Source organism: Acomys minous (assembly GCF_964271855.1).
Source record: "Acomys minous genome assembly, chromosome: 7".
Taxonomy (NCBI): Eukaryota; Metazoa; Chordata; class Mammalia; order Rodentia; family Muridae; genus Acomys; species Acomys minous.
Window position 1 is genome coordinate 75084070 of NC_140488.1, and position 15084 is coordinate 75099153.

A 15084-nucleotide genomic window follows, 5' to 3' on the forward strand; every position below is an offset into this window, starting at 1 on the left:
ACATTCCATTGAACTAGAAGCTCAGACTCCCCTCCCACCTTGGCCACTTTGAGCTTCTGATGCCCTTAAGCCAAAATGCTGAGAAACGAATAACAGTGTTAGGAGGGTTCCAGATTATCATTGGGAAATAAGATTTCTTCTCCACAGTGGAGGTAAGAAAGATTATGTCTGGAGTGCAAGAGGTCCTTCAGGGTGTCCCTTGGTGCTACCATGTCCTATGATTAAAGGCAATTGGAAATTACAACAGCCTAATCCAGGCAGGATGACAAAGGACACAGACCCATCAGGAGGGAAGGTATGGGTTACTTCTCGAGGAAGAGAGCCAAGACTTGCTAAAATATTTGCCGAGGGTGGAGGAAATACAGAATGATTAGTAGAGAAAGATACTCATAAATACCAGCTAAGGCCACATGACCAGTTACAGATGGGAAGGAGCTTCTTATTATGGTTTCAATCTCCTTTTTTTGTGGCTATGTTTAGGTATCTTCTTGGTTTAACTTTGGTAGTTTGGATGAGTCAAAATGATCTACTTCCTTTAGATTTTCCAACTTCATGGAGTATAGGTTTATAAAGCATTACCTTATAATATTCTGTATTTCTCTGTTCATTTCTAATTCTGCTTATTTGGGTCATCTCTACCTTTTTTTTTTTAATAGTTACTTGGGCCAAGAATGAGCTCTTAGATTTATTGCTTCTTTGTATTGTTTTGTTTCTATTTCATTAATTTCTACTTTGATTATTATTTCTTGCCATCTGCTGAGTTTAGGTTTGGTTCATTCTTTTTCCCTCAAATTCTTGAGTTTCATCATAAAGTCATTTAATTTTTTTTTATCTTTTAGTGTAGATACTTAGGGCTATAAGCTCCCCTTTTTGTATTGCTTTTTATGTACCCAGGAGGTTTAGTCATGATACATTTTCATTTAATTCCAAGAATGTTTTCATTTTTTCCTTTTCTTCCTTGACCTATTCACCATTTCATAATGAGTTATTTAATCTCCATGAACTAGTATACTTACTGGAGTTTGTTTGCTGTCAATTTTTAGTTTTACTGGATAATGGTCAGATATGGTACATGGAATTATTTCAGTTTATCTGTATTTTTTAATGTTTGCTTTGTGTCTGTTTTAGAAGAGTTTCCATGTGCTGTTGTGTAGTTTGTTTTGTTTTTTTGTTGTTTTGGGGTTTTTTTGGCATTTGGATGAAATATTCTGTATATATTTGTTAGGGCCATTTGATGTAGGATGATGTTGTTTAATTTCGAGGTTTCTCTATTTTTTTTTTTTGCCCAGATGATCTATCTTTTGGACAAAGTAGGGTGTTGAAATTACCTACAGTTACTGGTTTTGTGTTAACCTCTGTCTTTAATTTGAGTAGTATACTTTTATGAAATTGGATACAGCAGTCTTTGGTGCATATATGTTCTGTAGTGTGATAGTCCCCTGAATAATTAATCTCTTGATTAGAATAAAGTGCCCCATACTGTCTCTTCTGATTAGTTTAAGTTTGATGTTTATTTTATTAGATACTAGGATGACAGTAACTGATTTCTTTTTTACCCATTTTATTGGAATAATTTTTTCTGTTATTTTACTTTAAGATAGTATCTATCTTTAAATCTGAGTTTCTTGTAGGCACCAGATACATGTATTTTGGTTTTTTTCCCCCCTGCATACTGTTTTTGTTGATGACATGGGAATTTCACATCATGCACCTTCATCATACTCATTTCCTAGTCCTCACAGGTCTGCTCCCTATTTTTGTGATCTCCCCCATAAAAAAGGAACGAAAAATCCACAATTTCAGTTTGTGTTGCCCATATACTCATGCAAGCATGATCAAACTCCCAGTAGTCAGCCCATTAAAGAAAACTCAGCCTTTCTCACCTACACCCCTACCAGCAGTTCTCAATTGTGGAGAGCTACACTTCAACTTCCCTATCACAATTTTATTTTTGGTTTCACAGGGTTTCTCTGTGTAACCTTGACTGCCCGGGACTAACTTTGTAGACCAGGCTGGCCTAAAACTCACAGAGGTCTGCCTGCCTCTGCCTCCTGAGTACTGGGATTAAAAGCGTGAGCCACCATGCCCGGTCCTATTACAATTTGTAAGTGTTCTCTTTGATGGTTTCCTGTCTAGGATGTTACTTTTTGGGGGTGGATTGGCATGGAGACGGGGTTAGGTATTGTCACAGAAGTCTTCTATGCCCCTCTTTTCAGCTGTGAGTCTTCAGCCATTCATACCACTGCAAAAGTAGCCTCCTTGCTCTTTGCAGTCAACAGGAGCATGGAGCATGAACTTCTACATGGGTTCTGGTGACAGCAAGGACCACAGACATCCATATGGCGTACAGGGGCAGCAGTACAAACCATGGACATCAACATGGCCCTCTGTTGCTGCACAGGCCATGGACAGATTTTGTTGTTGTTGTTTTTTTAATACATCGAGCTTGCTCGGGTCTTTTGATTATAGAATTGAGCCTATTGATATTTAGATTTAATTGAAATATGTGTATGGATGGTAATTGGCAGCTCTTCTGATGTGTTTTATTTATTTATTGTGCTGGTTTGTATTCTTAGTTATGTTTATATTTTATTGTTAATAGCATTTTTCTGTGTTCTGTATATTTAATGTTTATACTGGCTAGTTTATGTCAACTTGCTAGAGTTATTTCGGAAAAAGGAACCTTAATCGAGAAAATGGCCTAATCATATTGACCTATGGGCAAGCCTTGGTACAGTTTCTTGTTTGATAATTGATGTGAGAGGGCCTAGCTCACTGTGGGCAGTGCCATCCATAATCTAGTGGTCAGAGTGCTGTAAGAAGGCAGCTTAAGCAAGCCATGAGGAGCAAGCCAGTAAACAGTACTACTCCATGGCCTCTATTAAATCCTATCTTCAGGTTCCTGCTCCAGTGATAACATCCAAGCTAAAATAAAACCTTGCCTCCCCAAGGTCCTTTAGATCATGATGTTTTATCATAGCAGTAGAAACCTTACCCAAGACCATGTTTTAATTATGATTGTGGTGATAAGGGCCAAACATAGGGTATTGTTCCTGCTAGGCAAGGGATTTACCCATCCTCTTTGTTACTTCTTTTCTGTTTTATCATTCAGTTAAATTTCTCTTTACCATTTCTAATCTACTACTCATCCTATTTGTGTTGTTTTATTTTGCTTATTACATATTTCACTTCAATACAGAGAATTTAATGTCCTCTTCTGGGTGCTTAAGCATTAATCATGCATGCAGTACACATGCATACATGTAGGCATAGCACACATACACATAAAAATAATAAATCTTTAAAATTAGTGTTTGTTTCCATGAAGTTCAATGATAGTCAAAAATGTTAAAGCTGTTGTAGCATAGAAAAAGTTAATTAGTATGTATACAAGCTTGAAAGATCATTGTTTTACTAGGTATTACTATTAATCTGCCTACTTTTAATCTTTTGTTTTTGTTTTTGTTTTTTGAGACAGGGTTTCTCTGTGTAGCCTTGGCTGTCTTGGACTCCCTCTGTAGACCAGGCTGGCCTCGAACTCACAGAGATCTGCTTGCCTCTGCCTCCCCAAGTGCTGGGATTAAAGTGTGTGCCACCATGCTCAGCTGCCTACTTGCATTTTAAATATATCTTTTTTAAAATTTTGAAAGTGTAGATGTTTTGTAACATTTTTTTCATTATCTCAGTTTCTGTATTTTGAATATGTGTTCCTATTATTATTTCTACTCTTATTCCTTTATGGTGCCTGATTTTATAGGGTGCTTGGTTATTTTTTAATGTTCACAGCTCATCATTCTTGAAAAATTATTTATAAAATATTTTGAAGCCTAAAATGAATGCCTCTTCTCCTAGAAAGGATCTCCCTTTCTTCTTTCATATTTTTGGGAGCAATCATTCATAACTTTAGGTCTTTTGAGCCCTCTCCCCACCAAATACTGTGATTTAAGGCTGCAAACAAAAAACTCTTACTTGTGCTACAACTCAAGGAACATTTCCCCCTATGTGGTGTGTTGCCTTCTATTCAGTGCTAAAGTAACTTTCTTTGTGGATTCCTGGAGTGGCTATAAGTAGGAGTAAGTCTATTTCTGACTTAGTCTAACCATGTGATATTGTGGAACTTGATGTCTAGTTCCTGATTTACCAAAGCCTGTCAAATTTTCTGTAAATATTTGCCCACATTTATAAACACCTACCATCCAAAAGTAGTTTTGGTTCTGTGCTTACTTTCTGGGACTTCACTTTTTCTTAGATTTGGTTTTATAACTTTTTTGAAACTTTCCCAGTTGTTCTATTATTTCTCTTATTTTTTTAAATTAAAGCATGTTATCCAACATTTATGCTTGTTTTCAGAAGGAAAGTTATTTTAACATAGCTTAATCACTCTGGTTCTAGAAGCAAAACCATTTTCCTAGCCTTCTAAGACAGCAGGTCTTTAATTTTTTAGGTTCCTTTTCATTGTGAGTACTCCTCAACTATTGTGTCAATCAATAATATTATTGATAAAATATGTTAAGGAATTTTATAAAATCAACCCAATGTTTTTCTTTTCAGGCTAAAGAGGCTATAGCAGAAGCTGAGCAATGGGATCCTACAAACATTTTTACACAGTTTTATCTATTCAAGATTGCAGTCATGGAGGGAAACTCTGACAGAGGTATAAATATTTTCTATGTATTAGTGTGAACAATAAAAACTCTCAAGGAATTAAAAAAACAAATAAAATATATACAGCCAGACATGATGATGCATGCCTTTAGCCCCAGTACTCAGGGAGGCAGAGGCAGGCAAATCTCTGTGAGTCTGAGGCCAGCCCGGTCTACAAAGTGAGTCCAGGACAGCTAGGACTACAAGAGAAACCCTATCTTGAAGAACCACTAAAATAAATAAAGACAAAAACAAAAAAGAAAGAAAACAGATACACTTTTTTAATTAAATAATTTACCTATACACTTATATTATTACACATATATACAATAATCTACCTACGGCAAAAATAACCATGAAACAATCAGGAATTATATATATGTTACATTCATAATGTTTTGGCTATTTGTATTTGGCAACTTTGAAGAAAACATCTTCCCTATCAGATACGCTGTTTTTAAGACACTAAACTAAAGGCATAATAATATTTACATAAAAACTATACAATAATGTTGGAGGTTTTCTGGTAACCTGTGCTTTTTACCCACAGCCTTGTTATTAGAAATAATAACTCTGAGGCTTAAGTATATTTACAAAAGCCTAGACCAATATAGCTGGAAATGTTCCCTGACTTGCTCATAACTAATATCCTGTTTATTCTATTCTTAGTTCTGTCATGTTGCCGGTTACTTTTGCTAAGATTTCATGCATCTGTTCTCCTCAGTGTCTGGGAGCAAATCATCAATCTGCATGTTTCACCTTATCTCAGCATTCGCTCTGTCTGCTGGAACTCCTCCCTCCTATTTCCTGCCTCAACTATAGGCCAGTCGGCTGTTCTTTGACAGGTGAAGAAACCATTCAGTATGCAAGAGATTATACCTACATCTCCCCTCTTTTAGTCCAGATAAAAAGGCTTTTATTCTTAATTATAATAAAGTATAAAAAAAGAAAAATAATTATTTTAAATAAATCAGTTAAGATTTCCATTCACAATGTCCAGTCCATTTGTGTTTGGCAACTTTGGTGAAAGTACTATCCTATCTTAGTGAGTTCAGAGTTCTATACCCAGATCACTGCCTATCATAGTTTGTACTTATCAACCTGAAAAAAAAATCTACTTAGACCTAAAAAAAACTTTTTAAAACAAATTCTTTAAATCCTAAGACAACTTAAGCTTAATTGTGAGACTGTTTTATACCTAGTCTCAACCCTATCATAGACCTGAGAAATAATAAATATTACCTGAGTTTATAGGAAGTGCAGAGCAAGCAGCTTCCAAAATTATAGAAATGACAGAGGTAGCTATCTAACCTGGACAACCACCCAAGTTTCTTAGCAACTGTTGGACCATCTTCAGCCTTCTGACCCAGAATATCTGACAGACTTTTTGTGAAGCTGGAACTATGAAAGACTAGCCTATCATCCTTGCAAAGCTTGGCAGTCAACGTCTCTATGTGTATTAGTCCACTTTGGACAGCGTACTGTCAGCAGTTGAGGCAAGGACAGTTTCTTGTGTAGTGGCTAGCTTGTCACATTTGATGCAAACTCTATAAAGAGATTCGATGCTCATCTCTTCCTCAAAGTTGAAAGGGGCTGCTGCCAGGAGCTGACATACCTTATTGTCAAATCATCCTTAAAATAATAACTCAATTTTTAAAATACCACATTCTGTAAATCTCTGGGGGTTTTATAAGACTATCTATCTATCTATCTATCTATCTATCTATCTATCTATCTATCTATCATAAATCTTAATAGGCAAATGTTGCTTGTTTCTAGCTATTTACTATCTTCAGCCTAGGAAGCATATTTGTATAATAAACTAGACCAGTATCAGACATGACTGTGAGCTTGATTGGCTAAATATTAACTTGCATAACTTAATTATCCTAAACAGTTTGTAATAGTAGCTTTTAAAAGGTCTAGAACTTAACGTTGCTTCCTTAAGAATCACCAAGGTACAATATCTCAACAAGAGTTAATACATATGGTGTAACAAAAAAAAAACACCTTAATTTTGTATCAGTATATAAATATTTATACCAATGTAAGCTTTTTGGCTATTAATGCTCTATAGTTTAAGAGTGGATTCAATAGTCTACCCCTTTATCCATATTATTTATATATCATTCCTATATTCCATCCCCTCTGTTTTCTTTTCAAGTGTAATTCTTGAGTTTAAGCTCCTAAAATACTAGAGGGTATGTGAAAGTAAGATGGAAAATATTTTTTATTTGCCAGATGTAATTGTCATCTTGGAGGCTTACTGCCTCCATCTGTTAACCTAGGCCTATTCCTGAAAGCTTTTCAGCACCATACAATCTTATCTATGCCTTAAATGTTTTCAGCCTTGTGACTTACCGCTAAATAAGCTCACTCTTTCTAGCGGTTTCTGAATTCTGGCTAGCAGGTTCAGCTCAGCTGTTCTGGCTCAAACTCCTCTTCAAGCTGACTGATCAGATTGGCTTCTCCCGTGTTCTGACTGAATTGCTCTACTTGGTCTCTAGTTAACTCTAACAATCTGTTCTAAGCTTCTGTCTCATTTTCATTCTTTGTCTTGTTCTGTTTTCACCTGTGTCTAGCTTGTTCTCTCTTCAACTTGTCTCTGTAAAACTCTGTAGGTAAAACTGCCTCCTCTCCCTTTCTCTGCACTGTTCTCTCTTAAGTCACCTCTTTTCTCTGTTCTCCTGAGAGCTGAGCATATCTTAATATGTCAAGTCTTTCTCTAATTTGTCACTTTATCTCCCTCTCAATTAATCGTCATTTTCAAATATGTAATCTTCTACAAACTAACTTTACCTTCATTGTTTGTGATTAAAGATGTGTACTAAGGATGTATCTGTATTCCAGCCAGATAATATAGATGTAGAAGGTATTTGGATATGATCCCTTGCTAGAGCAGCAATGTTGCTGAGTTAGAATTCCTCTACAGTTAAAAAAAAAGTGACCACCTATCTAGAGGATTTGAAATGGGCAAATTATTGCTCAAGCATTGGGGAGATTATTTTATTCACTGTACTTGGTTATACTTTGTCATTTGAGCCAACCTACTCAAAAGTTTTAAAAGTTATGAGAAGGGGCTTTACCACCCATTCATTCAAATTGCTTTTCATTTATTTTGTGTTTTTTAATTATCTTACCATTGATCAGATAGCTCTCTGTATGGTTTTTTCCCCCACACATCATTAGTTAGGATTGAACCTACCCCCCCCATGCCCCTTTTTCCTCTTAATCTTTTTTACCTCTAGTAGTCCCACTTCCACTTTTATATCATATGCATTCTACTAAAGTCACTTCTTTAAAGACTCTTTTTGCTTCTCTCATGCTCCTCTTTCCAGTTTCCTGAGCTCTACACTTATTCTCACATAAATGAACATGTTGAAAAATTGGAATCTAGAATCTACATATGAGAGAAAACATGTGCTTCATATCTTTATGTTTTTATAATCCACTAAGTCTAGTTAATGCTGCCAGTATGTGCATTGATATGCAGCCATCCAGTAGATCACAGGAAACCTACCAGTGATCACATACTCAAAAGACTCTTCTTCCTCCCCTAGCATCTATAAAATGCCAGTACCTCCTAAGTAAGGAGTGGGACTAGAAATCACCTACCGTATGGTGTGATTTTGCCTGGCTTGGTCTTAGGTAGGTGTTATGCAGTACCTGCCTTTTTTCAGAGGATGTTAATGAAGAGGGTAACATATAGGTGAAACAAAAGCAGTGAAGTGGAACACTGAGGGCAGAAAGGCTTAAGCAAGGATGGGTGTGGGAGTCTGGGAGTAATTAGGAAGTGAAGAGGAGGTGTAACTTAATGGAAAGGGTATAAAAAGCCGTATGGAAGCCTACTACCTCATAATCCAACTTTCAAAAGTGGAAGGATAATAGGATACATGTGAAATGAAGTAGGGAATACTGAGGGTTAAAGGATTAAATGGGGATGGAGATGGGCAAGTAGGGGCCAGGAGTAGGTTAACCAAAATCTAAGGATCTCTGAAAAAGTTTTACGGAAACCTACTAGTTAGTAAACTAATTTCAAAACACAACTAAAAAAGTTCAAACAGAATTAATATGTATGGTTTGACAACACTGTTGCTCTCTGAAGACATGGGTGAATAAATGAAAATCATAGTACAAGGCATGGTATAGCTTCCTGGGAGTAACTTGGTCAAGGAGGCCCAGACGTCTCCAAAGAAACACAGGCTGTTGCCATTATCCTTGGTTACTCATCATAACCATATGGTAAGACACTATTGCTGAAAACACAACACATGCTGGCTGCAGGACATAGGAAAATCAGCCTTAAACTGACAGAAACACTCCCTCCTTGTTGACTAGCACTCATAGTGCCAAAATATGCTATGCATGCCGTCTGTGTTGGAATAAAATACATCAATGATCTTGGTAACCTGCTAGGCAGGCTATGCGTACTGATAATGGCATGACTGCTATGGGGTGACTATTAGCTTTCTGATGGGATTTGAGGTCTGGTTCTCAGGAGGGGATTTCATTCCTGACACTGTAATCCTGATCAGAAGCCTATGGTTGGGGAGAGAATAGGTCCTAGGATACTGTTAGAATTCTGATTGCTATTGCATTGCATCTGTAGATTTATTTGGAGGGGAATATCTGGTTTTACAATATTCTTACAATCCATTCTTTTTGTTTTCTAGTGTCTTCTTCAGTTTCTTAGTGTTTTGAAGTTTTCATTACAGCAGCTGTTCATTTCCTTGTCTAGGTTTGTTCCAAGGTATTTTATTTTTTCAGGCTGTTGTAAAGGGTATGGTGATGCACACCTGTAATCCCAGCACTCAGGGTGGCAGAGGCAGGCAGATCTCTGTGAGTTTGAGGCCAGCTGGGTCTACAAAGTGAATCTGGGACAGCCCAGGCTACACAGAGAAACCCTGTCTCAAAACAACCAACAACAAAAGGTATTATCCTCCTGATATCTTTATCAATGTATTTTTCATTATATGTAGGAAGACTACTGATTTTAGATGTAAATTTTGTATCCTGTATTTTATTGAAACTATATGTCAGTTCTAAATGTTTCCTAGTGAATTCTTCAGGGTCTCTTATTTATAGAATCATATCATCTACATATAAAGATACTTTTCTTCCTTTCCTATTTGAATCTCTCCTGTTTTTTCCTGTTCTTTTGCTGCTCTAGGTAAGACTTTGAGTACCATATTCAATAGGCATATAGACAGGAAACACCTTTGTCTTGTTCCTGATCTTAGTGCAAATGTTTTGAGTTTTCTCCGTTTAGCATGATGTTGATTGTAGGTTTGTCATATATAGCCCTTACTATGTTGAGTTTTGTTTCCTCCATTCCAAGTCTCTTCAAAGCTTTTATTATGAAAGAATGTTGAATTTTGCCACAGGCCTTTTCTGCATCTTTTGAGGTTATTGTGTTATTACTGTCCTTGAATCTGTTTATATCAAGTATTATGTTTATTGATTTACATATATTGAACCATCCTTGATCATGATCATGGTGTATTCTTGAATTTGGTCTGCAAGTGTTTTATTTAGGATTTTTACATAAAAGTTCATTAGAGTCTGTGATATTCTCTCTCTCTCTCTCTCTCTCTCTCTCTCTCTCTCTCTCTCTCTGTGTGTGTGTGTGTGTGTGTGTGTGTATGTGTGTATGTGTGCACACACACATGCACATGCACATATGTGTTTGTGTATGTATAACATACTGACTTCATAAAAAACATTTGGAAGCCTTCCTTCATTTTCTGTTTTATGGAGTAATTTAAAAAATATTGATGTTAATTCTTTAAGTTCATGTAGAATTCTGTAATATTCCATCTTGGCCTGGACATTTTTTAGTAGGATGCTTTTTAATTCAGTTTCCTCACTTGCTATAGTTCTGTTAAGAAAAATTCTTTGTACTATCTTGGGTTGACTCTGCTAAGTCATATGCATCTATGAACTCACCTGTTTCTTTTAGATTTTCCAATTCACTGGGATGTAAGTTTTTAAGGTATGTCTTTATGATCTGAACTTCATTGATAGCTTGCTATATCTCCTTTTTCATCTCTACCTTAACTAATTTTGGTCTTCTTCCTTTTGGTTAATTTGGCTAGATGTTTGTGAATCTTACTGATTTTTTTCAAAGAATCCACTCCTTGTTTCATTGATTCTTTGTAATTATTTGTTCCATATAATTAATTTCTTTCCCAATCTTTATTATTTCTTTATATTCACTGTTTCAATGTTTGGCTTAATCTTATTTTTCCAAGATTCTAAGAGACATAATTTATGTTATTTGAGATTTCTCTGAATTTTTAACGTAGGCACTTATGGCTATAAACTTCCTTCTTAAGACTGCTTTCATTGTATCTTACAGGCTTTGGTATGTTGGGTCTCCATTTACATTAAATCCTGGTGATTTCTAATTTCCTCAATAATCCATTTATCATTCAATATTGTATTATTTAATCTCTAAGTTTGTAGAATTTTCTGTAGATTCTGTTGCTATTAATTTTTAGGTTTATTATTTTGTGATCAAATGGATTATAAGAAGTTATTTCAATTTTCATGTGTACTTTAAATACAATGTGTGTGTTTGTGCGTGTGTGTGTGTGTGTGTGTGTGTGTGTGTGTGTGTGTGTGTGTCTGAAAAAGCCAGAAGCTTTTGAATCTTCTGAATCTATGACCTACCTGATGTGTGTGTTGATACCCTAACTTTGTCCCTCTGCAAGAGCAGCAAGCATTCAACTGCTGAGCCTTCTCTCCCATTCAGTACTCTAATTTTTTAATACTTGCTTTGCATCCTATTATATATAAACTGTTTCAGAGTGAGTTCCTTGGAGTGCTGAGAAGGGATGTGTATTCTGTAGTGTTTGGATGGAATGCTTTGTGGGTATCTGTTAAGTCCATTTTATTTATGATTGTCATTTAATTTGATGTTTTTCTGTTTATTTTTTCTTAGGATGACCTGTTGGTGAGAATGGGGTATCGAAGTAACCCATTATATTGGGATTAACCTATTACTTTATATATAATGATGTTTTTTTTAAATGAAACTGGATGTACCTCATGTTCAGTGCATATATTTTTAGAATTGTGATGCTTTCTTGATTGGTTGTTCCATTGATCAGTATAAAGTGACTGTTTTTGTATATTCTGACTAGTCTTCGTCTGGTGTATTCTGTCAGCTATCAGAATAGCAATACCTTATTTCCTAGTTCTAATGCGTGGATTACCTTTTACCATCCTATGTAGCCTAAGATAGTGTCTTTTTATGGCAAGGCATGTTTCTTAGAAGCAGGAAGTAGGTGGATTTTTAAATAAAATTTTATGAGATATTGAGTATTCAGACTTATTGATTCTTAGTATTTAGTGTTTTCTTAATCATCATTTTCTTATCTACTATTTTTGGGATTCTTATTTTTCCCCTGTAGCCCCTTGGATGTTTTTATTTTTCTCTTTATCCCAAAGAATTCCTTCTTGTATTCTCTGTAAAACTGGCTAATTGGTCATAAATTGCTTACTCTCCTTTTATCAGAGAATGTTTTTGATTCTCCATCAATTATGGCATATTGTTTTGCTGGATTGACAGCTGTAATCTTTCAGAACTTAAAATACATCATTTCATGCTCTTCTGGCTCTTAAAGTTTCTGATGATAAAGCAGCTGCTATTCTGATGGGCTTCCTTTGTGTGTGACCTGTTCTTTTGTTTTGCTTTGTCTTTTGTTGTTTCCAATATACATTTTGTTATATATAGTTAGTGTTTTATATGATGTAAAGAGTTTCTTTTCCAGACCTATGTATTTGATGTTCCATATGCCACTTATATTTGGATTGCACTTGGATGGAATTCTCCTTTGCTCAATTCGGGAAATTTTCCACTGTGATTGCATTCAAAATATTTTCTATGCCTTTGGAATAGATCTTGTTCCAGAGATCTTACATGTTCATTCATATGGTTTTTAAATTTTGTTTTTATTCTTATCTTCAAGTCCTTATATTCATAATCTTTTCTCTTGGCAAGCCTTACAGTGGCTTTTTAATTTGACTTATTGTTCATTTCTAACATAATTTCAGTTTTTTCAGTATTTCTATTTCTTTATTCCATTTTTATACCTTTCTAGATGCTCATATATCGTTCTGCCATTTTTGTTTCCTTGGAATTCATTCTAGAATTTATTTGTCTAATTTTTTACTTTTTTGAACAAATTTATAATCATTCTTTTGCTCTGGGGTTGGTAGTTTTGGATACCACATGTCTTAGTTTTTCATGTTGCTTGTGTTTTTTTGGAGGAGTTGGGGGGACTTGTGCATCAACAATCAGATCATAGGTTAAATTTTTTTAAAAAAATTTTGGTCACTTTGTTTCTTTTCGATTTAAGTGTTTGCAGTGTTCAAGGTGGAAGAGGGTTGTAGTGTCATTTTCTTTGGTTTGATTTTGTGTTCAGATACTGGGCTCTATCCCCAGTCTGTAGGAACAGTCAATATCCAGGAGCAGACCTACTATGAGAGTGAATAATATTCAACTATAAAACAACCACCCTTAAGCATTTTAGGCAGTAAATGGACATTAATCATACTGTGTGTTGATTCATTGGTTACTATGGATAAGAATGGAAAGAAAAAGAAAAAAAAAACCACTGTAAAACTAAGGATTGATATTGTGGTGGTAGAGAGAAAGCCAAGGAAGTAAACATAGATAGAAGATGGCAATTTATGGGCAACAAGGGAATAAGGAAGTTTTAGAAAGGTAGTCTGAAAAGAAAGAAGCAAATATACTCTATCCAGTAATGGACTCTGCAAACCAGGATATACTTTGTTCTTTGGAAGAAGAAAAGCAAACGAAAAGGCTAAAGTTTTTGTTGTTTTGTTTTGAGTTTTGTTTGTTTGTTTGTTTAAGCGATATAGGGTAAGAACAGCGGACTGAGAGGATCTGCTTAGGTGACATTAAGTATTAAATGAAGTAGATGTAACGAGAAAATGCTAGGTGAAGGTATAGTGTACAAAAATTGACTTGCTTGATTGCTTGATTGGACTCTCTCAGGTTACTTCACTGATTTCTGGAATTCTCTTGCTCCACTGGAAGTTCCTCTGCAAAGGCTTCTGTCTTCTGAGTCTTTCTTTCATTGTGTGATAGGATTGCAAGTGCTGTCCTGATCCATGAGTAATATTTCATTGGCAGGCAGCCTCAAATGTTGTTCACACCTGTGATCTCCTTCAAGGTTCCATTTGCGATTACTGGCCCTGCCCCTGTGCACCCCCTAATTGGCCATCTTTGTTTTTCTAGTTTTTATGTCATTTATGTAAATTTTGATTTTTTTGCTATATACTAATTTCTGCTACAATTGGGCTTTTTCTTATTCCTTGAGGTATAATGCTAATTTGTTTATTTGATATGATTATTATTATTCCTCCCCTCCCTGTCCCTTCTCTCTATACCCCTCTACCCCAGAGTCCCACTGTGTAGAGCAGGCTGGCCTGGACCTCACTCACTATGTAATACAGACAAATCTTGAGCTTAAAATCATCTTCTCTGTTTTCAAGGTGTTAGGATTATAGGTGTATACCCCTCCCTCCACTTGATTTTTCTTTCTTGCTTTCACTCTTTCAATTTTTAATTTTTAATTTATTCTTCTCTTTCAGTTTTTATGTATATTTTTTCCTTTCATTTTTTAAGTATATGTTTATTACTATAGGCTTCCCTCTTAGAATAGGTTTGATGTTTATGTTTTCATTTTTATTTCTCTCAAAATATTTTAAAAACTTCCCCTTAATTATTTTTTGTTTCATAACCTATCCATAACCATGCCGGTTAATTTCTGTGTATTTGATTTTTTTCAAGATTATTCCTTTTATTAATTTCTAGTTCAATAGTACTATCATGGTTGAAAGATATATTTAGCATGCCTTTAGTATTCTTTTTTTAAGCCTTTAGTATTCTTAAATTTCTTAAGAGACACAGTTTATCCTGGAGAATGTTTTATATGTTTGAGGGGAATGTATATTGTGTTGTTGCTTTTGAATAAAATATTTTCAATATGTCTATCAGGTCCATTTGGTCTAAATAATAGTTTAAATTCAGTGTTTCCTTATTTTTTGTCTATGTGGATAATATGGACATTGTTAAAAGTAAAACATTGAAGGCCCTCACCAGTATTGTATTATAATCTATATCCTCCTTTAATTGTGTCATTCTCATTATATACTTAAGTATTCTAATGTTGGATGAATATATATATATTTATAATACTTTTCAATGCATTTATACACTTTAGTGTTATATAATTGTTTTTTGTCTCTTTTTTATAATTTTTACTGAAAGTTTATTTTATCTTATATAGATACAGCTAATCTTGTTCGATTTTGTCATCCATTTATGTAGAATGTCTTTTTTTAACCTCATCACATTCAAACTATGTGTCCTTAAAATGTTGTCCTGAAATGTGAGTCTCTTATAAA

At 35.0% G+C, this 15084-nt stretch overlaps 1 protein-coding gene across 1 annotated transcript in view; it reads left to right on the plus strand.

Moving 5' to 3' along the window:
- TEX11 (testis expressed 11) overlaps positions 1–15084 on the plus strand; it is a 219150-nt gene that overhangs the window by 125039 nt on the left and 79027 nt on the right. Inside the window, exon 17 of the mRNA XM_084789325.1 lies at positions 4552–4654. Within this exon, the coding sequence (XP_084645451.1) occupies positions 4552–4654 (103 nt within the window). The remainder of the gene's footprint in view (positions 1–4551; positions 4655–15084) is intronic.